At 43.5% G+C, this 23,924-nt stretch overlaps 1 protein-coding gene across 2 annotated transcripts in view; it reads right to left on the bottom strand.

The window, feature by feature from the left end:
- GPAT4 (glycerol-3-phosphate acyltransferase 4) overlaps positions 1 to 23,924 on the bottom strand; it is a 58,044-nt gene that overhangs the window by 26,901 nt on the left and 7,219 nt on the right. The window contains exons 1-2 of one of the 2 annotated variants that reach the window (XM_060787104.2): positions 6,083 to 6,302; positions 1,799 to 2,562 (exon numbers count right to left, since the gene is read on the bottom strand). In XM_060787104.2, the coding sequence (XP_060643087.1) occupies positions 1,799 to 1,963 (165 nt within the window). In that variant the 5' untranslated portion in view covers positions 1,964 to 2,562; positions 6,083 to 6,302. Of the gene's footprint in view, positions 1 to 1,798; positions 2,563 to 6,082; positions 6,303 to 23,924 lie in introns of those variants that run through there. The other variant, XM_060787103.2, reaches the window with a different exon arrangement.

The following is a 23,924-nucleotide window of genomic DNA, read 5'->3' as shown; positions in this document are numbered from 1 at the left end:
TATATAACAAGTTGTGGGCTTCCTGTCTCCTGCGCCTCAAATGACCAAGTAAGAAAGGGTGGTATACAAAGAATTTTGGATATAGAAGCACAAAAAGATATCTCCACCCTCAGTAAGACTGCTAACCTAAAATGGCTGAGTCAATATAAAGGTACCTTTCAAACTACTAACTACCTAAAAATGCAAATACCAAAACATCTCAGGGAGGTATTTACTCGAGCCAGATTTGATCAGCTCGAGACAATGGTTAGATACGGGAGATTTACCAGCATCCCTTATATTTTATTTATTTACTATTCTTGTATACCGCTTGTATAACGTCATTGTTCCGTTCCTATGTTCAAATTACCAGAATTGCACTGAATTACTCAAACGCCTGCACAAACATCCAAGTCTTCAACTTTCTACGGAATGTCATGAGAGATGGTGCCAGCCTAACATCTACAGGAAGGGCGTTCCACAGCCGAGGAGACACCACCGAGAAGGCCCTATCTCTCGTCCCCGCCAACCGTGCTTGAGAGGCTGGCGGGATCGAGAGCAGGGCCTCCCCAGAAGATCTCAAAGTTCGGGTGGGTTCATAGGCCGAGATGCGGTCAGCTAGGTATCTTGGGCCGGAACCGTTTAGGGCTTTATAGGCCAGTACCAACACCTTGAATTGGGCCCGGTAGCAAATCGGCAGCCAGTGGAGCTGGTGCAACAGGGGGGTTGTGTGCTCCCTGCGCTCCGCTCCTGTTAGAATCATGGCTGCCGCGCGTTGGACTAGTTGCAGCTTCCGGGCCGTCTTCAGGGGCAGCCCCACGTAGAGAGCGTTGCAGTAGTCTAGGCGGGATGTGACAAGAGTGTGTACCACCGTGGCCAAGTCAGACTTCCCAAGATACGGGCGCAGCTGGCGCACAAGCCTGAGCTGTGCAAATGCTCCCCTGGTCACCGCCGAGACCTGGGGCTCCAGGCTCAGCGACGAGTCCAGGGTCACACCCAAGCTGCGAACCTGTGTCTTATAATGAACGGAGTTGTATCTGCGGGGCACCCGAAATTGAGGATATAGCACACATATTGTTTGATTGCAAAATGGATCAAAAGGTGAGAGACTTCCACCTTGGTCCATATATCAAACGGACAATGTATTGGGATTCTCACATCAGAACAACATATTTTATGTGTGGCCAAGACCCCAAAATAAAATATATAACAGCTCTGTACTTAAGCAAAACAATAGGTCTGAGAACCACATATGTAGGGCTGATTGGGGTAAATTGTAGGGGTGATAATGAAATATGATGTATATACTCAGCTTGATCAGTTTATCAGTTTTATCATGTCTTATCATATGTATTTACTGTATTATTATAAGTGTCTTATTTTAACTTTCTACGTGGAGTGTGATCGGGTCTTGTCAGGCCTTGTTGTTCTGTTTCTTATTGTGATATGGCCTAAGGGCTAATCAATAAAATTATTACTACAAATTAAAAACATGTCAACAGATTTCTGGACCTAAAATTTCCTGTGTTTTTATTTCATAAGATTGCAAGATCATCAGGATCTGGAGCTCTGTGAGAATTCCTGGACTGAAAGCTGTCAAGGAGAAACTACTGACGCAGACAGTCAGAAGTCACCTGACTGGACACAGGCTGGAACAACCTGAGGCTTAGCCAAACCTCCCAGATTACTCATCCAGCTTGTAAAGTCGGTCATTGAAAAGCCATGATTCATGCCTGCCTATGGCCTGGGGCTGCTGGCATCACCCAACATTCCTCCTCCTCCTCCTCCTCTCCAAGCAACATCAAGCAGACTGACTCACCTGGAAGATCTGCAACAGCGTTTTCATGTAGAGCCGGCGGATGCCAAAGGAAACTCCAAAGATGGCTGGCACAATGATGAAGACCAAGAGCAGGGTGAAGAGGACAGTCAGGGAAATGCCCAGCAGGTTCACCACCAGGCTGTCAAAGGGCAGCAGGAGGAACATGGTGAGAGGGAGGGGGCGGGGAGTTGGGGAGGCCCTCCAAAATCCTGAGGCAGGCAGAAAGAGGAATCAGCCAGTTCTCCGATCACTCAGCGGCACCCTCGTGCATGCAGTCGGTCCACGGCCTATAAGGCACGCCATTTCGAAGTTCACAGCCGGCCTCCAGTGGCCTTGGGGTTGGCAAGAATCCCCATCATCAAGCCTGGAAAGATGATGCCACAGCAGTAGAGAGGGGAGCGGTGAAGACTGGTCCTGTATGGGACAGCTACACAAAGGGCAGTCAGCTAAGCTAGATAAAGGAGAAGCTCCTGGAAAGGTAGGGAAATGAGGCCCCTCTGGCCGACCGAGGGCATGAGGTGTCTCTTTGCAGGGCTGAGGGGAGCTCCTTCCCTTGACCGGCATTGGAGGAGAGACACCGGCTGGCACAGCTAGAGTCCTTGCCTGTGGGGCGCAAAACACAACTCCGAGTCTCTTGTGTAGCCCGTGGGGAGCATCATTCCAAACGACTCTGGCTTTAATCCATCGCAAAAAGTTATTCAGAGAGTGTTTCCTCTTCCTTTAGCAACTGCTCCAGAGGGCACGGCATTCCCAGGTCCCAAACACTAGGAGAGGAAGAGAAAGAACATCAAATCATTCCATTCAAGGCTATTCAATGCTAATCAAGGTGGACAATTGCAACATTCACACCTACCTCCAACAGATAAGAGTTGGGTTGTTGCAAGTTTTTCGGGCTATATGGCCATGTTCTAGAAGCATTCCTGATGTTTTGCCTGCATGTACAGCAGTGGTTCTCAACCTGGAGTCCCCAGATGTTTTTGGTCTACAACTCCCAGAAATCCCAGCCAATTTACCAGCTGTTAGGATTTCTGGGAGTTGAAGGCCAAAACATCTGGGGACCCCAGGTTGAGAACCACTGATCTACAGCAAGCATCCTCAGAGGTGTTGGAGCCCCCGGTGACGCAGTGGGTTAAACCCCCTGTGCTGGCAGTACTGAAGACTGACAGGTCGCAGGTTCAAATCCGGGGAGAGGCGGTTGAGCTCCCTCTATCAGCTCCAGCTCCTCATGCAGGGACATAAGAGAAGCCTTCCACAAGGATGATAAAACATCAAAAATCATCCGGGCATCCCCTGGGCAACATCCTTGCAGACGGCCAATTCTCTCACAACAGGATACTCCTGACACGACAAAAAAAATATAAATCCTCAGAGGTTGTGAGGTCATCACAACCTCACAACCTCTGAGGATGCTTGCTGTAGATGCAGGCGAAATGTCAGGAGAGAATGCTTCTAGAACACGGGTCCTCAAACTTTTTAAACAGAAGGCCAGGTCACAGTCCCTCAAACTTTTGGAGAGCCGGATTATAATTTGAAAAAAAAACATGAACGAATTCCTATGCGCATACGTATCTTATTTGTAGTGTAAATAACATTTAAACAATACAATAATTAACATGAAGAACTGCTTTAACAAAAATTTTATTATTTATTTATTTATTTACAGCTTTTATATTCTGTCCTTCTCACCCCGCAGGGGACTACAGAGTACACATATATGGCAAACATTCAATGCCAATTTTAACATACAACATATTCAGACATACACAGAGGCTATTTAACTTTTTTCTGGCCGCTTTCATCGTCTATCTGCGACATTGAGGAAGTACCTCCACATTCCCTACATGCTTTCGCTGGAGTGCTTGCTGGAGTCTGTTTTATGGCCTCATAAATTAATTAATTTAGTGGTACCTAATTTTCCTACTTGACAGATGCAACTGTCTTTCGGGTTGCAAAGGTCGACAACAGGCTACACACAATTGGTTGGAAACCCACACCAACCCGGGCTGGCTTCGAACTGATGACCTTTTGGTCAGAGTAATCTTAATGCAGCTGACACTCAGCCAGCTGCACCACAATCGTATTTCAATGGGAAATGTGGGCCTACTTTTGGCTGATGAGACAGGGTTGTTGTTGTTGTTGTTGTTGTTGTTGTGTGCTTTCAAGCCATTTCAGACTTCAGTTGACCCTGAGTGAGGGCCAGGTAAATGACCTTGGAGGGCTGCATCCAGTCCTCAGGCCTTAGTTTGAAGACCCCTGTTCTAGAACATGGCCATGTAGCCCGAAAAACCTACGACAACCCAGTGATTCCAGCCATGAAAGCCTTCGACAAGACAAGAGTTCTTTCTCCCACCCTGGACATCATTCCACAAGGATATCAACCCCACTTGCCTAGTTTCCAACAGACTTCACAACCTCTGAGGATGCCTGCCACAGATGCAGGCGAAATGTCAGGAGAGAATGCTTCTAGAACATGGCCATGTAGCCCGAAAAACCTACGACAACCCAGTGATTCCAGCCATGAAAGCCTTCGACAAGACGAGAGTTCTTTCTCCCACCCTGGACATCATTCCACAAGGATATCAACCCCACTTGCCTAGTTTCCAACAGACTTCACAACCTCTGAGGATGCCTGCCACAGATGCAGGCGAAACATCAGGAGAGAATGCTTCTAGAACATGTCCATGTAGCCCAAAAAACCTATGACGACCCAGTGATTCCAGCCATGAAAGCCTTCGACAAGACGAGAGTTCTTTTTCCCACCCTGGGCATCATTCCGCAAGGATATAAACCCCACTTGCCTAGTTTCCAACAGACCTCACAACCTCTGAGGATGCCTGCCATAGATGCAGGCGAAACATCAGGAGAGAATGCTTCTAGAACATGGTCATGTAGCCTGAAAAACCTAAGACAACCCAGTGATTCCAGCCATGAAAGCCTTCGACAAGACAAGAGTCCTTTCTCTTACCCTGGACATCATTCCACAAGGATATCAACCCCACTTGCCTAGTTCCCAACAGACCTCACAACCTCTGAGGATGCCTGCCATAGATGCAGGAGAAACATCAGGAGAGAATGCTTCTAGAACATGGTCATGTAGCCTGAAAAACCTACGACAACCCAGTGATTCCAGCCATGAAAGCCTTCGACAAGACGAGAGTTCTTTCTCCCACCCTGGACATCATTCCACAAGGATATAAACCCCACTTGCCTAGTTTCCAACAGACTTCACAACCTCTGAGGATGCCTGCCATAGATGCAGGCGAAACATCAGGAGAGAATGCTTCTAGAACATGGTCATGTAGCCTGAAAAACCTACGACAACCCAGTGATTCCAGCCATGAAAGCCTTCGACAAGACAAGAGTCCTTTCTCTTACCCTGGACATCATTCCACAAGGATATCAACCCCACTTGCCTAGTTTCCAACAGACCTCACAACATCTGAGGATGCCTGCCATAGATGCAGGCGAAACATCAGGAGAGAATGCTTCTAGAACATGGTCATGTAGCCTGAAAAACCTACGACAACCCAGTGATTCCAGCCATGAAAGCCTTCGACAAGACAAGAGTCCTTTCTCTTACCCTGGACATCATTCCACAAGGATATCAACCCCACTTGCCTAGTTCCCAACAGACCTCACAACCTCTGAGGATGCCTGCCATAGATGCAGGTGAAACATCAGGAGAGAATGCTTCTGGAACATGTCCATGTAGCCCAAAAAACCTACGGCAACCCAGTGATTCCAGCCATGAAAGCCTTCGACAAGACAAGAGTTCTTTCTCCCACCCTGGACATCATTCCACAAGGATATCAACCCCACTTGCCTAGTTTCCAACAGACCTCACAACCTCTGAGGATGCCTGCCATAGATGCAGGCGAAACATCAGGAGAGAATGCTTCTAGAACATGGTCATGTAGCCTGAAAAACCTACAACAACCCAGTGATTCCAGCCATGAAAGCCTTCGACAAGACAAGAGTCCTTTCTCTTACCCTGGACATCATTCCACAAGGATATCAACCCCACTTGCCTAGTTCCCAACAGACCTCACAACCTCTGAGGATGCCTGCCATAGATGCAGGCGAAACATCAGGAGAGAATGCTTCTGGAACATGACCATATAGCCCAGAAGACTCACAGCAATCCATGAAAGCCTTCGACGATACATCCTAAGGAGCTGTTTACTAAGCCTGGCCTATAACGAACATGGCTCAAGTCCAAGCCTAGTTCTTTTGCAAGTTCAGAAATTCTCTGACTTGCTCAGAGTATTTTGTTGCTCACCTTACCTTTTAGTTACAGACGCTGAACCCAAGTCAGAGGCAGGGATGCAAAGAAGAACAGGAACCACAACCCAAGAGTGACAGAGAGAGGCAAAAGAGGCATGAACAGGCTTTGGAGAGAGATCCGCTTCGCTTCAAAGCAATCCCAACTGCAGTGGCGCTTGGCCTTGCATCACTGCTGGAATGGAACAGCGGTCAGGTGTATGTAAGCCAGCCAGGATGTGTAATCACTGCAAAATGTTCCAAAGAGATTCCAGAGTTCACGCAGTGGTTGGCGAATCAGTTTTCCCCACGTGGGAAGCAACATATCAGTCATGAGAAATCACTGCCTGAAGGTACCCGCCTGATCCTTGAGAACTGGCAATGTGACAAGACTACTGCCCATTTTCCCCCAAACCAACTTGACCGATGGCTAGAAATATGCGTCTGATATAAATAACCAGAGTAGTCTGGATTATTTTTTTTATTTTTTTGCAATAAATCAAGTTTTTAATTTTGTGATGAAAACTGACCATTCCCCATTAGGATCATAAAGTTGGAAAGGGCCCCACAAGCCACGACTCCTCCTCACAAGGCTCTCCAGAAAGCATCTCCAGCAGTCCAGCCTCTATTTGGTCATGTATCAATAGAAGCATAGTGTCTAGATCCAGGGAAGTCATGCTCCCCATGCTCTATTCCGCTTTGGTTAGACCACACCTGGAATATTGTGTCCAATTCTGGGCACCAAAAATCAAGAGAGATGTTGACAAGCTGGAATGTGTCCAGAGGAGGGTGACTAAAATAATCAAGGGTCTGGAGAACAAGCCCTATGAGGAGCGGCTTAAGGAGCTGGGCATGTTTAGCCTGAAAAAGAGAAGGCTGAGAGGAGATATGATAGCCATGTATAAATATGTGAGAGGAAGCCACAGGGGGGAGGAGGGAGCAAGCTTGTTTTCTGCTTCCTTGGAGACTAGGACACAGAACAATGGCTTCAAACTACAAGAAAGGAAATTCCACCTGAACATGAGGAAGAACTTCCTGACTGTGAGAGCTGTTCAGCAGTGGAACTCTCTGCCCCGGAGTGTGGTGGAGGCTCCTTCTTTGGAAGCTTTTAAACAGAGGCTGGATGGCCATCTGTTGGGAGTGCTTTGAATGCAATATTCCTGCTTCTTGGCAGAATGGGGTTGGACTGGATGGCCCATGAGATCTCTTCCAACTCTAGGATGAACTTCCTGACTGTGAGAGCCGTTCAGCAGTGGAACTCTCTGCCCCGGAGTGTGGCGGAGGCTCCTTCTTTGGAAGCTTTGAAACAGAGGCTGGATGGTCATCCGTCAGGGGTGATTTAAATGCAATATTCCTGCTTCTTGGCAGAATGGGGTTGGACTGGATGGCCCATGAGATCTCTTCCAACTCTAGGATGAACTTCCTGACTGTGAGAGCCGTTCAGCAGTGGAACTCTCTGCCCCGGAGTGTGGTAGAGGCTCCTTCTTTGGAAGCTTTTAAACAGAGGCTGGATGGCCATCTGTTGGGAGTGCTTTGAATGCAATATTCCTGCTTCTTGGCAGAATGGGGTTGGACTGGATGGCCCATGAGATCTCTTCCAACTCTAGGATGAACTTCCTGACTGTGAGAGCCGTTCAGCAGTGGAACTCTCTGCCCCGGAGTGTGGCGGAGGCTCCTTCTTTGGAAGCTTTGAAACAGAGGCTGGATGGTCATCTGTCAGGGGTCATTTAAATGCAATATTCCTGCTTCTTGGCAGAATGGGGTTGGACTGGATGGCCCATGAGGTCTCTTCCAACTCTTTGATTCTATGATTCTATGTCCAGGTAACACCTTCCTAGTCAAGTGGTTTCTTTTGATGTTCAATCAGATTGACCTGGTCAGTTGTGAGGCCTCTTATAGTGCTCAGGCAACGGATATGTCGGGAGGGGAAAGGCTGGACTATCATGAAAGGCACGACAACAAGCCTCCCGACTGCTGCTTCTCCTCTTCCTTCCTCCCCACAAGTGGAGCCCTTCCATGGGGCACCTTGGTGTCATTGTTCTTTTAGGCCTGTTCCTGGGTTATTTGGAGTGCTGATTCAGAAAATTGCATTGGATAGACTACATCAGCTCTAGATGATTAAATATGGTTTTCTGTGCGCAAGCAGATGGCGACTACTGGATGACATATGTTCTGGATCAGAAACTAGAGCTGATGTGGTCTATCCAGCGCAACTTTCTGAATTGGCACTCCAAATAACCAAACCAAATCTAAACTTGACTAAAAACTGATTCATAACCTTTTTGGTACTAATTTTGGAGAGTGGTCCCTGGTCAAAGTGGTCCCTGGTCACCAAAAAGTTGGGATCCACTGGTTTAGATAAAAAATAGACCAGCTATTACACAACCCCTCTATTTTAACCTTTGATCTATTTTAACCTTTGTTTTAACCTTCGGTTTTATTTTTTGTGGTTTGAAATTTTACCATGGCATTTTTAATTATGATATTTTTAATTATCTTTTAACTTAATCAAGTTTGAATGTATGTTAGTTCACTATTATGGGAGTCTCAGGATAGTGATTACTGTCTATTTGTGTACGTTTCTGTTTTCAATGTTGATACGGTCAGTGGACTAATCAATAAACTTTGCCAACATCCTCCTCTATTTTACTTTTAGGTTGTTTATGTTTATCTTTTATGTTTATATACCAAAAACAATCAGTGGCTTTAATTACTGTATCCTTTGTTAGCCATATTACTGTAGGGTTGTTATAGGTTTTTCGGGCTATATGGCCATGTTCTAGAAGCATTCTCTCCTAACGTTTCGCCTACATCTATGGCAAGCATCCTAATTACTGTATCCTTTGTTAGCCATATTATTATTGGGCTGTTGTAGGTTTTTCAGGCTATATAGCCATGTTCTAGAAGCATTCTCTCCTGACGTTTCACCTACATCTATGGCAAGCATCCTAATTACTGTATCCTTTGTTAGCCATATTATTATTGGGCTGTTGTAGGTTTTTCAGGCTATATAGCCATGTTCTAGAAGCATTCTCTCCTGACGTTTCGCCTACATCTATGGCAAGCATCCTAATTACTGTATCCTTTGTTAGCCATATTATTGTTGGGTTGTTGTAGGTTTTTCAGGCTATATGGCCATGTTCTAGAAGCATTCTCTCCTGACGTTTCACCTGCATCTATGGCAAGCATCCAAATTTATTTATTTATTATTTATTTAGGACTTTTATATACCAGTCTTCTCCACCTCCAGAGAGGGACTCAGGCCGGTTTACAACAAGATTCATAAACAGTAATTTAAAAACATCACCCCATAACACATTAATACATAAAATACATTAAAAACAATCATACAGTTACTTAAAACCAGGTCGTCAAAATGAGAACACAATTCACACCATCCGTCCGTGTGGTCAGGAGTTATTGACTCACTCATCAAATGCTAGATTCCATAGCCAGGTTTTCACCAACTTTCTAAAAGTCAGGAAAGAAGGGGCAGTTCTAATCTCCAGTGGGAGAGAGTTTCAGAGCAGAGGGGCCACCACCGAGAAGGCCCGTTCTCTCGTCCCCACCAGACGCATTTGCGAGGGTGGTGGAAGCGAGAGGAGGACCCCTCCAGAAGATCTTAACAACCTTGATGGTTCATAGGGGAGGTAAACTGGGCTGGAGTCGTTCAGGCAGAACTAAAGATCCTAAGGATGCTTGCCACAGATGCAGGCGAAATGTCAGGAGAGAATGCTTCTAGAATATGGCCATATCGTCCAAAAAACTTACAACAACCCAGTTATTCCAGCCATGAAAGCCTTCGACAATATATATTATTGTTTCAAGTCTTATCATGTAATTATTCCTTTTATGGCTATCTCAATTTTAAATTATCGCTGTGCCATGCAATGCTTTACACTGCCTTCTCTATCCTTTCAATACATTTTCTTAACTTTTGAGTGTGCTACTAGTTCAAAGGTTATTCTCTTTGCTCACTGGAGTTATATATCATGAGTGTTACATAAAAATCCCCAGACGGCCATTTGTCAAGAGGCACAATCTGCCAAACTCAATGCAATTCAAAAGTCAAACAAATGAGTCATTCAGAAGGCTTGGACCAAAAATATGATGTTGGTGCGAGGTAGGTGTTGGGGCTGTGATACTGGGAGATCGGGGTTCAAATCCCGTTTGACCATGACATTTGGCAAGTCATCCTCTCTCAGCCTCGTAGGAAGGCAAAGGCAAACCTTGTCTGAAAAACTCCTGCCAAGAAAACCCTGTGGAAAGTTCACCTCAAGGTCGGCATAAATCAGGAATGACTTGAAGGCACACAACAAGTTCTGCCAAAGGCAACGTAACTCAAAAGCCAGCCAAACAAATGAGGTATTCAGAGTGCACGGACCAAAACTATCTATACACTAGGAATGGAACTCGACATTGCTTAAATAAGTGCAGGCTTATTCAGTCATACTTTGAGTTTCCTGCTAGCATGAGTGGATACGTTTCCTAACTAGCAATTGTAGACTTCAACAGCAGTGTGTGTGCAATCATCCTTCTGGTTGTTGTTTACATCCCTGTCTGAAGAGGCGCCAATATCGTACCAAGTGTTATATTATGAAATTCCCCTTCCAGGACAGATTGCTCAGGGCTTATTGAACCATAGGCACTGGTCACAATACAATTATCATTGTTGCAATACATGGCAGTTGTGTTTAAAGTGTCACCTGCAGAATTTATCTTATCACTAGCTGTTTCCTGCCAGACGTTGCTGTTGCCCAGTCTGGTGATCTGGAAAATAAAGTAATGAGAACGTGTTGGTTTCTAATATATGTAATTTCTTTATGTTTGTGGGTAAACAATATTTCTTGTTGTTTCTTTGTCAGTGATGATGTGCAGAGTGTCTGGTTTGCCCACCCTGGAACATGCAACATATAATTGTCCTTCTTTATGGGTCCCTTCCAAATCTATGAAACTATATCTGTGTGTGTGTGTCATATATATCTATTTATATATATGTCTGGATGGCTCTTTCTCATGAGGGCTTTAATTATGTTTTCTTGTCCTGGTGATGGGAGTTGGACTGGATGGTCTTAAGTATGGGGGTTCTGGGTGGGTGGGAAGTTTGCCCCAATTCTGTCATTGGTGGGGTTCAGCATGCTCTCTCATTGTAGGTGAACTATAAATCCCAGTAACTACAACTCCCAAATGTCAAGGTCAATTTCCCCCAAACTCCATCTGTGTTCATATTTGGGCATATGGAATATTCATGTCAAGTTTGGTCCAGATCCATCATTGTTTGAGTCCACAGTGGTCTCTGTAGGTGAACTACAACTCCCAAACTCAAGGTCAATGCCCACCAAACCCTTCTAAGTGTTTTCTGTTGGTCATGGAAGTCCTGTGTGCCAAGTTTGGTTCAATTCCATCATTGGTGGTGTTCAGAATGCTCTTTGATTGCAAGAAAACTATAAATCCCAGCAACTACAACTCCCAAATGACAAAATCACAATTTTTGAGTGATGGTCACTCCTTGGGTTAGTAGGTGTCTTGTGGCCAAATTTAGCGGCAATTCGTCCAGTAGTTTTTGAGTTATGTTTATCCCACAAACGAACATTATATTTTTATTTATATAGATACTAGGCTTGGGCAATCCATGGTTCTAAATGGTTCTAAAGTACTTACAAAACTAACGTTCTGGTGGTGAAAATTTCGGAACTCTAACAAAACTTTCAAAATTTAATTATTATTTCATTATTGGTGATTTTAATGACAGAACCAATTAGGAACTGCCATTTATTATGAAATTTTGAGAGTTTTGTCAGAGTTCTGAAATTTTCACCACCAGAACTTTAGTTTTGTAAGTACTTTAGAACCATTTAGAACCATGGATTGCCCAAGCCTATTAGATATAGATCAAGAGAAGCAAACTCCTTTGGAGAAGGGTTCATCACTGGGAAAACAACCACCCTTATTATTATTTGGTCTCGGCATGAGTGAGACAGCATTGAAATGCAAGCAAAATATATCATTGACCGGAGGAAGCACACCGTCATACGGTTAATAAGTAATCTATGAGATTCAATACCACAGAAGCGATACACAAATTTATGGAGGCCGTGCCTGCCTTCCCAATCTGTGAGCGCCGATAGCTAAATAATACTTTCCGCTAGAAAGGGGCTGTAACTCTGAATAACAGGTGTTGAGGATTTTTAAAAGGTGATTTTGTTTTCACTGGATCCTTGCCCTGGTTGCGAGCATCCAAAATATTTGGTTGACCAACAGATAGAAAAAAAACACACCCAGTTAACCAGGCAGATATGTTCCTGAGTATTCCTTTAACAGACAAACTGGCATCAGAGACAGAAGTGATAAAGAAAGAATGGGGACAGGTTCCTACACCACAGAAGATAATTTCAATATACAGTAGAGTCTCGCTTCTCCAACATCAACGGGCTGGCAGAACGTTGGATAAGCAGAAATGTTGGATAACAAGGAGGGATTAAGGAAAAGCCTATTAAACGTCAAATTACATTATGATTTCACAAATTAAGCACCAAAACATCATGTTTTACAACAAATCGACAGAAAATGCAGTTCAATACATGGTAACGTTATGTATAACGTTCAATAGATGGTAACGTCCAGATGCCCGACCACCGTCTCCCAAAGCAGTTGCTCTACTCCGAACATAAGAACCGAAAATAGAATGTTGGAGGGAAGGAAAAGAGATTGAAAGAAGGGCTCAAAGCCAACCTTAAAAACTCTGGCATAGACACTGAGAACTGGGAAGCCCTGGCCCTTGAGCACTCCAGCTGGAGGTCAGCTGTGACCAGCAGTGCTGCGGAATTTGAAAAGACACAAATGGAGGGTGAAAGAGAGAAACCAAGAGGAAGGCGCGTCAAGCCAACCTTGACCGAGACCGCCTTCCACCTGGAAACCAATGCCCTCACAGCGGAAGAAGATGCAGGTCAATAATAGAACTCCACAGTTATCTACGGACCCACAAGAATATTGATTCTGGAAGACTATCCTACTTGGCCAACAAGGGATCACCTAAGTAAGTAAGTAACATTATGTAGCAATTGCTGTATTTGTGAATCTAGCACCAAAACATCGCAATGTATTGAAACAGCTGTGAATCCAAGCGGGAGGTGGACTGCATCGGATAGTACAGAACGTTGGATGAGCGAAGGTTGGATAAGCAAGACTCTACTGAATACGCTCACTTATTATTTGTTGTTTATTTGTTCAGTCGCTTCTGACTCTTCGTGCTCTCCTGGCCCAGCCCAGGCAAGAGCTCCCTGTTGGCCATGGCCACCCCTAGGGACTCCTTCAAGGTCATGCCAATCTTTTCAAGGATGCCATCCATCTACCTTGCCCTTGGTCGGCCCCTCTTCCTTTTTCCTTTCATGTTCCCTAGCATCATTGTCTTCTCTAAGCTTTCCTGTCTTCTCATGATGTGGCCAAAGTACTTTGTCTTTGCCTCTCATATCCTTCCCTCCAATGAGCAGCCGGGCTTTCTTTCCTGGAGGATGGACTGGTTGGATCTTCTCATGGTCTAAGGCACTCCCAGGATTTTCCTCCAACACCACAGTTCCAAAGCGTCTCATTTTGTTTGCTCAGCTTTCCTTTTGGTCCAGCTCTCGCATCCATAGGTTACTACAGGGAATACAATTGCTTTAACTATGTAGACCTTTGTTGCCATTGTGATGTCTCTGCTGTTAACTATTTTATTGAGAGTGGTCCTTGCTCTCCTCCCAAGAAGTAAGCGTCTCCTGATTTCCTGGCCACAGTCTGCGTGTGCAGTCATCTTTGCACCTAGGAATACAAACCCTGTATTGTCGAAGGCTTTCGTGGCTGGAATCACTAGGTTCTTGTGGGTTTTTTCGGGCTATAGAGCCATGTTCTAGAGGCATTTCTCCTGACGTTTCGCCTGCATCTATGGCAAGCATCCTCAGAGGTAGTGAGGTCTGTTGGAATTAGGACAATGGGTTTATATATCTGTGGAATGGCTGGGGTGGGGCAAAGAGCCAGCCTGGACACAGCATATTATTTGAGAACACAGAAATGCTGGACCACACCAACAACCACCATGTCAGACTACACAGAGAAGCCATTGAAATCCACAAGCATGTGGACAATTTCAACAGAAAGGAAGAGACCACGAAAATGAACAAAATCTGGCTACCAGTATTAAAAAAACTCTAAAATTACAACAGCAAAACAACAGAGAGGAAACAACCAGGCACATCTTAAAACCTCTCAGCAAGAGATTTTCCCAGGCTCAGCCAGGCCTTCAAATGCTAATGAAGGTGGTCAGTTGAAACATTCACACCTAGCTCCAGCAGAGAAGAGCTCTTTGCCCCACCCCAGCCATTCCACAGATATATAAACCCATTGTCCTAATTCCAACAGACCTCACTACCTCTGAGGATGCTTGCCATAGATGCAGGCGAAACGTCAGGAGAAATGCCTCTAGAGCATGGCTCTATAGGCCGAAAAAACCCACAAGAACCTAATACAAACCCTGTCACGGCCTCCACGTTTTCTCCCTCTATTTCCCAGTTGTCAATCATTCTTGTTGCCATAATCTTGGTTTTTTTTTTTTTTGATGTTTCGCTGCAACCCAGCTTTTGCACTTTCTTCTTTCACTTTGATAAGAAGGCTCCTCAGCTCCTCCTCGCTTTCAGCCATCAAAGTGGCGTCATCTGCATATCTAAGGTTGCTAATGTTTCTTCCAGCAATTTTCACCCCAGCCTTGCATTTGTCAAGCCCTGCACATCGCATGATGTGTTCTGCATACAAGTTCAATAGGTTGGGTGAGAGTATACAACCCTGCCATATATCTTTCCCAATCTTGAACCAGTCTGTTGTTCCGTGGTCAGTTCTGACTGTTGCTACTTGGTCGTGATACAGATTCCTCAGGAGACAGGCAAGGTGATTTGGTATCTCCATCCCACCAAAAATTTGCCACAATTTATTATGATCCACACCATCAAAGCCTTTAGAAGAGTCTCAGGAAAACAAAAAGGTTTCAATCTTCCCTAGGCCACCAGAATGAAGACTTCTTCCAAAATGCCTCCAGGGATGACTTTTCTTCCCTTGGGGATAATAGCTAGGAGTGGTCTGCCCTGTTTTCTGGGCTGACGTTCAGTAGTATCCTCAAGAGATCCTGATGTTCAGTCTTATCCTCAGCATGGTCATCTATCTCTCACTAAATTTTATATATATATATTATATATATATATATATATATATATATATATATATATATATATATTAAGGTACTCATTATGCACAGAGCATATATATATATATATATTAAGGTACTCATTATGCACAGAGCATATATATATATATATATATATATATATGCTCTGTGCATAATGAGTACCTTAATATATATATATATATATGCTCTGTGCATAATGAGTACCTTAATATATATATATATATATATATATATATATATATATATATGCTCTGTGCATAATGAGTACCTTAATATATATATATATATATATATATATATATATATATATATATATATATATATATGCTCTGTGCATAATGAGTACCTTAATATATATATATATATATATATATATATATATATGCTCTGTGCATAATGAGTACCTTAATATATATATATATATATATATATATATATGCTCTGTGCATAATGAGTACCTTAATATATATATATATATATATATATATATATATATATATATATATATATATGCTCTGTGCATAATGAGTACCTTAAAAACAAAAGAACCAATGAACGAAATCACACCAAATTTGGCAACAAAACGTCTCAACACAAGGAGTGACCATCACTCAAAAAATTATGATTTTGTCATTTGGGAGTTGTAGTTGCTGGGATTTATAGTTCACCTGCTATCAAAGAGCATTCTGAACTTCACCAATAATAGAATCGAACCAAACTTGGCACACAGAACTCCCATGACCAACAGAAAATACTGGAAAGGTTTGGTGGGCATTGATCTTGAGTTTGGGAGTTGTAGTTCTCCTACATCCAGAGAGCACTGTGGACTCAAACAATGATGGATCTGGACCAAACTTGGCACAGATACTCAATATGCCCAAATATAAACACAGATGGAGTTTGGGGAAAATAGATCTTGACATTTTGGAGTTGTAGTTACTGGGATTTATAGTTCCCCTACAATCGAGCATTCTGAACCCCACCAACGATAGAATTGGGGCAAATTTCCCACACAGAACCCTCATGACCAACAGAAAATGCTGTGTTTTCTGGTGGTCTTTGGCGACCCTTCTGACACCTCCCTGGTGACCCCCCCCCCCGAGTCTTGACTTCCCAGGTTGAGAAATGCTGCCTTAAGACCATCCAACTCCCTTCACCAGGGCAAGAAAACATAATCAAAGCCCTCCTGACAAAGGGCCATCCAGCCATTCACACACACACATATGTATATGACAGATGCAGTATCATAGATTTGAAAGGGACCCCTAAAGAAGGACAATGATATGTTGCATGTTCCAGAATAGGCAAACCAGATCTCCCCATCAATACTGACAAAGAAACAGCAAGAAATACTGTTTACCCATAAGCATAAAGGCATTACATATATTAGAAACCCACACTTTCTCATTACTTTATTTTCCAGATCACCCGACTGGGCCACAGCAACGCCAGGCAGGGGGCCGCTAGTTCAGTTCTATTTATCCTTTACTGAGGGAGTCTATCCAGCTCCCCCTACTTCTCGAAGTCCTCAGACCAGACTGCGGGATCTGCACGTGCCATTTCCCTTCTTGATTTCTACTGGAAATTAATGTTCAACTGTTGCCTTGACCTTAACTTTGACCACAGGAAATCCTTGTTTGAGGAACTGCCAGTTCTAGGAGATTGCAAAATCCAGTTTTTCTTTTCGATAGCTGTAAGCCATGTGGCTTGGAAGGGCATAACATCTGTGTTACTTTAAAAAGGCCAGGCCTGTCTCCTCAATCCATGTATCTCACCCAGAGGGTCTTTGAATTGGCCTCTAGAGACTCTGGAATGATCTGCCGGAAGAGATTCGACACCTAAACGAGCTGTCAGAATTTAAAACAGAATAAAAGACCTATTTCTTCCAATAGGTCTACTCAGTCAATTCTAAACAATGAATTTTGAACTGAAATTTATTGGATTGGTATGCATTATTTTAATGTGTTTTAATCTTATACGTATGTATTTTCATATATGTTTTAGGGTGTTTTATCTATGTATTTTAATTACCATATAAGGAGCCCCCCGTGGCACAATGGGTAAAACCCTTGTGCCGGCAGGACTGAAGACCGACAGATCATAGGTTCAAATTTGGGGAGAATGTGGATGAGCTCCCTCTGTCAGCTCCAGCTCCCCATGCAGACACATGAGAGAAGCCTCCCACAAGGATGGGAAAACGTCAAAACATCTGGGAAACATCCCCTGAGCAACGTCCTTGTAGACGGCTAATTCTCACACACCAGAAGCAACTTGCAGTTTCTCAAGTTGCTTCTGACACGACCCCCCTCCACCCAAATTACCGTCTATACTCAAGTGTAAGCCAATCCAAATATAGGTTGAGGCATCTAATTGTATTACCAAAAACTGGGAAGATCCTATTCTAACCTTCTTCAATGTAAACGTGCTTATGCATCCTTCCAATAATAATAATAATAATAATAATAATAATAATAATAATAATTCACTTCACTTAGGTGATCCCTCGTTGGACGAGTGAGATGGTCTTCCATGATGGGTTTCCTTGTGGATTCGTAGGTGGCTGTGGAGCCCTATTCTTGACCCGCATCTTCTCCCACAGTGAAGGCATTGGTTTCCAGGTGGAAGGCGGTGCCTTCCTCCTGGCACGTTTCTCTCTTTCACCCTCCACTCGCGCCTCCTCAAATTCTGCAGCACTGCTGGTCACAGCTGACCTCCACCTGGCATGCTCAAGGGCCAGGGCTTCCCAGTTCTCAGTGTCTATGCCAGAGATTTTAAGGTTGGCTTTGAGCCCATCTTTCAATCTCTTTTCCTGTCCTCCAACATTCCGTTTTCCGTTCTTAAGTTCAGAGTAGAGCAACTGCTTTGGGAGACGGTGGTCAGGCATCCGGACAACGTGGCCAGCTCAGCGGAGTTGATGGCAGAGGACCATTGCTTCAATGCTGGTGGTCTTTGCTTCTTCCAGCACGCTGACGTTTGTCCGCTTGTCTTCCCAAGAGATTTGCAGGATTTTCCGAAGGCAGCGCTGATGGAATCGTTCCAGGAGTTGCATGTGACGTCTGTAGACAGTCCACATTTCACAGGCGTATAGCAGGGTTGGGAGGACAATAGCTTTATAGACAAGCACCTTGGTCTCCCTACGGATGTCCCGATCCTCAAACACTCTCTGCTTCATTCGGGAAAATGCTGCACTCGCAGAGCTCAGGCGGTGTTGTATTTCGGCATTGATGTTGACTTTGGTGGAGAGGTGGCTGCCAAGGTAGCGGAAATGGTCAACATTTTGTAATGTTACACCATTAAGCTGTACAGCTTAATAATAATTACGTATCCTTTCAATAATAATAAAGAGAGCAAAATGATAAATGTAATAATAATAACAGAGTAAATTAATGGAAATGTAATAATAACAGTAATAGTAAAGTAAAATAATAAATGTAATGATAATAGAGTAAAATAATAAACGAAAGAAAATAAAAATAGAGTAAAATAATGTAAATGTAATAATAATTGAGTAAAATAAATGTCATAATAATAACAACAACATATTAAAACAATAAATAATTTTGACTCAAGTATAAGGGGGGCTTTTTCAGGCCAGGGCCCAAAAACGCAGCTCATAGTTGCGTATATATGGTATGTTGTATCTGCCTCAGGCCTTGAGGAGAGACAGGAAAGAAATATGATGATGATGAATGATACATTGCCCTTGAAATACAAGTATGAAGTGGGTCTGATCTGGCAAAGTTTTCCAACTTTTTCCAAGTTTTCAGTTGACTTGGGTTTGGGCCCAACTGACAACTTATGTCACTACTTTCCAAAGTTTTCAACCTAAAGGAGATTTTCCCACACCAATTATTATTATTATTATTATTATTATTATTACTATTAACTTTATTTGTACCCTGCTAACATCTCCCGAAGGACTCGATGCGACATACACAGGCCAAGGCTTCAGTAAAACAACAGCTATTGAATTACTATGGAATCTTCACGTAACTCTCAATGTGTATACTGCGCCAGACTCTGAAACATGTTGGTGTGGGCTGTTTCAGTCTCACAATCTGCCCACATAAACAAATGATGTTCCTGTCCCACCACTGCAACTACGCACTGGGGAGATCACTAGATAAGTACCAGCTGATCACTAGATATGCACCAGCTGTTTTCTATGGAAACTTATCTATCACTACAGACCTCCTCACTGCTGAATTTTAATTCCCTGGAAAAGTTGAACACCACAATGAACATTGCTTTTCCCAGCTGACTGAATCTGAATGTAACTTTCTTTATCTATATAAATAAAAATGTAATGTTCGTTTGTGGGATTAACAGAACACAAAAACCACTGGATGAATTGACACCAAATTTGGACACAAGACACCTAACAACCCAATGTTTGTCCTTCACTCAAAAAAATTGATTTTGTCATTTGGGAGTTGTAGTTGCTGGGATTTATAGTTCATCTACTATCAAAGTGCTTTCTCAACTCCACTAACAATGGAATTGAGCCAAACTTGGCACACAGAACTCCCATGACCAACAGAAAATAGTTGATGTATGAAGTGGTGTTCTTACAAGGTTTGCTGAGCATTGACCTTGAGTTTGGGAGTTGTCGTTCACCTACATCCAGAGAGCATTATGGACTCAAACAATGATGGATCTGGGCCAAACTTTGCATGAATACCCAATATGCCCAAATGCGAACACTGGTGGAGTTTGGATAAAATAGACTTTGTCATTTGGGAGTTGTAGTTGCTGGGATTTATAGTTCACCTTCAATCAAAGAGCTTTCTGAACTCCACCAACGATAGAATTGGGCCAAACATCCCACACAGAACCCCCATGACCAACAGAAAATACTGGAAGGGTTTGCTGAGCATTGACCTTGAGTTCTGGAGTTGTAGTTCACCTACATCCAGAGAGCACTGTGGACACAGTACTCCATGACCAGCAGAAAATACTGAGTTTTCTAACAGTCTTTGGTGACCCCTCTGAAACCCCCTAGTGACCCCCCCCCAGGGGTCCCGACCCCCAGGTTGAGAAACACTGACCTACATCCAGAGAGCACTGTGGACTCAAACAATGATGGATCTGGACCAAACTCTACACGAATACTCAATATGCCCAAATGTGAACACTGGTGGAGTTTGGGGAAAATAGAAGCATTCTGAACCCAGCCCACAATAGAATTGGGCCAAACCTCCTACACAGAACCCCCATGTGGGCCACAGCAACGCATGGCAGGGGACGGCTAGTAGATAAATAAAGAATGATGCTGAAGAATCAGAAACTGGACAAGGTTGGCTTTGTAATCCATGGAACAGTGGCACAATGTGTCCTGGATGGATGTCTGACTGCATCGCAGCAACCATTCTTTAAATACCGTGACCACCAGAAACAAGAAGCTCCAGCCTAATTTATAAGCATCTCTGGTGGGTCAACAGAGAGAGCCTGAAATTCTAGAAATATCAGTGAGAGGCAGAAAACGCTCCAGCTCCCCCCAAAATAAAACAAAAATACCTTTGAAGAATGACATATGCAGGGAACCTTCTTAAATCTGACAAGTACAGCCTTAAATATTTTAGAAACAGGCTATAAATACCCCAGGGCGTGTTTGTAGCACCTCACACACCGCACATGGCAATGCAAGAGCCACAGTAAGCATAGTGGCAAAGTGAGCATGAAACTGCTTAACACATCATGTTCAATCTACCTTTTCTTTATTTATACAGTAGAGTCTCGCTTATCTGACATAAACTGGCTGGCAGAACGTCGGATACATGAAAATATCAGGTAATATGGAGTCTCCGACTGTTACCCGTCTGGCTTGGCGCTAGACACCTAGAATATTAACAACAGGGAATCAAAGGGTTAAAACAAGGCAATGTATCAGAGCAAGAGTGGCCCACTAGGAAGTGCCCAGATGTGGAAAAGGAGTGTGGAAATCACAGAGGGAAGGAGGGAGGACACTTCCACTTCCGGTCCTGCCTCTTTTCCCCCTTTCCTCCCTCTTCCTCCTTCTCCTTGTCTTGCCTTTTTCACTTATTGGGAATGCAGAGTATTAGGGAAATGCACTCTTTTAATTGAAGGGAAAATGCTGGAGGAAATTTTGTCATTTGGGAGTTGATGTTGCTGGGATTTATAGTTCACCTACAATCAAAAAGCATTCTGAACTCCACCAACGATAGAATTGGGCCAAACTTCCCACACAGAACCAAACTTGGCACACAGGACTCCCATGACCAACAGAAAGGGTTTGGTGGGCATTGACCTTGAGTTTGGGAGTTGTAGTTCACCTACATCCAGAGAGAACTGTGGACTCAAACAGTGATGGATCTGGACCAAACTTGGCACAAATATTCCATGTGCCCAAATATGAACACAGATGGAGTTTGGGGGAAATAGACCTTGACATTTGGGAGTTCTAGTTATTGGGACAATCAAAGAGCATGCTGAACCCCACCAACGACAGAATTGGGGCAAAATTCCCACCCAGAACCACCATACTTAAGGCCATCCAGTCCAACTCCCTTCACCAGGGCAAGAAAACATAATCAAAGCCCTCCTGACAAAGAGCCATCCAGCCATAGATATAGATAGATATATTTGATTCACACACACAGAGATATAGTCTCATAGATTTGAAAGGGACCCCTAAAGAAGGACAATGATACGTAGCATATTCCAGAGTAGGCAAACCAGACAATCTCCACATCCACACTGGCAAAGAAACAACAAGAAATACTGTTTACCCACAAGTATAAAGGAATTACATAGATTAGAAACTATTACTTTATTTTCCAGATCACCAGACTGGGCCACAGCAACATGTGGCAGGGAATGGCTGGTTACAATAATAAAAGAATGATGTCTTATATTAAGAGAAAATGAAAAGCAATTAAACTGACCACTCCAATCAGCCACACAGTGACACACTGTGTCTTTCTCAGCCAGGAACTCAATGCTCCACGTGGAAATCTCATGCATTCCCACTGAGTCCCCGCTCAGCACTACCATCTGCCTGCCATTTTCTCCAATGGAGTGACTCCTTTTGACAATTGCATTTACCGTATATACTCGAGTATAAGCCGACCTGAATATAAACGGAGACACCTAATTTTACCACAAAAACTGGGAAAACTATTGACTTAAAAGTATAAACCAAGGGTGGAAAATGTAGCAGTGACTGGTAAATTTCAAAATAAAAACAGATACCAATAACATTGCATTAACTGAGGCCTCAGAAGGTTAAATGTTTTTGAATGTTTACATAACACTGTAATTTAAGATAAGACTGTCCAACTCTGATTCTAAGCATCTTCAATGTGCTTATGTATCCTTCCAATAATAATAAATAAATAATAATAAAGCAGGGAGCTTTGAGATGGTAGAACAGAAGCTCTCCGAAGCTCTAGGTGCCCTTACTGCCTATTACAGGGAAAACCAGCTGATCCTCAACCCATCTAAAACACAGACATGTGCCTTTCATCTCAAGAACAGACAAGCATCCTGAGCTCTGAGGATTATTACCTGGGAAGGAATCCCACTGGAGCATGGCAGCGCACCCAAATACCTGGGAGTCTGGACCGTGCTCTGACCTACAAGAAGCACTGCCTGAACATCAAGCAAAAAGTGGGCGCTAGAAACAATATCATATGAAAGCTGACTGGCACAGCCTGGGGATCACAACCAGATACAGTGAAGACATCTGCCCTTGTGCTGTGCTACTCTGCTGCTGAGTATGCATGCCCAGTGTGGAACACATCTCACCACACTAAAACAGTAGATGTGGCTCTTAATGAGACATGCCGCATTATCACGGGGTGTCTGCCCCTACACCACTGGATAAATTACACTGCTTAGCCGGTATTGCACCACCTGACATCCGCCGGGAAGTAGCAGCCAATAGTGAAAGGACCAAGGCAGAGACATCTCCAGCTCATCCCCTGTTTGGGTATCAGCCAGCACGTCAATGACTTAAATCTAGAAATAGTTTTCTAAGATCTACAGAGACACTCGCTGGAACACCTCAGCAAGCGAGAGTCCAAAAGTGGCAGGCCCAAACGCAGAACCTCAATCCGTGGGTGATACCAGATGAGAGACTCCCCCCTAGGCACACAGAGGACTGGGCGACTTGGAAGGCGCTGAACAGACTGCGCTCTGGCACCACGAGATGCAGAGCCAACCTCAAGAAATGGGGCCACAAAGTGGAATCCACGACATGCGAGTGTGGAGAAGAGCAAACCACTGACCACCTGTTGCAATGCACCCTGAGCCCTGCCACATGCACCAGGGAGGACCTTCTTATAGTAACACCAGAGGCACTCCAAGTGGCCAGATACTGGTCAAAGGACATCTAATCCACTACCAAGCTTGCAAATTTTGTATTTTGTCTGTTTGTTTGCTTTGTTCTGTTAGAAATGTAATATAACTGACTGGTTGACCTGACACGACAAATAAATAAATAAATAAATAAATAAATAATAAAGAGCATAACATAATAAATGTAGTAGTAGTAGTAGTAGTAGTAATAATAATAGAGTAAAATAATGGAAATGTAGTAACAGTAATAATACAGTAAAATAATAAATGTAATAATAGCAATAATAAATATTGTAAAATAATACATATTAATACATGTAATAATAACATTAATAA

The sequence above is a fragment of the Anolis sagrei genome, chromosome 7 (genome assembly GCF_037176765.1).
Source record: "Anolis sagrei isolate rAnoSag1 chromosome 7, rAnoSag1.mat, whole genome shotgun sequence".
Taxonomy (NCBI): Eukaryota; Metazoa; Chordata; class Lepidosauria; order Squamata; family Dactyloidae; genus Anolis; species Anolis sagrei.
Note: the sequence above shows the minus strand (reverse complement) of the source record. Positions and strands in the feature narration are given on the sequence as shown.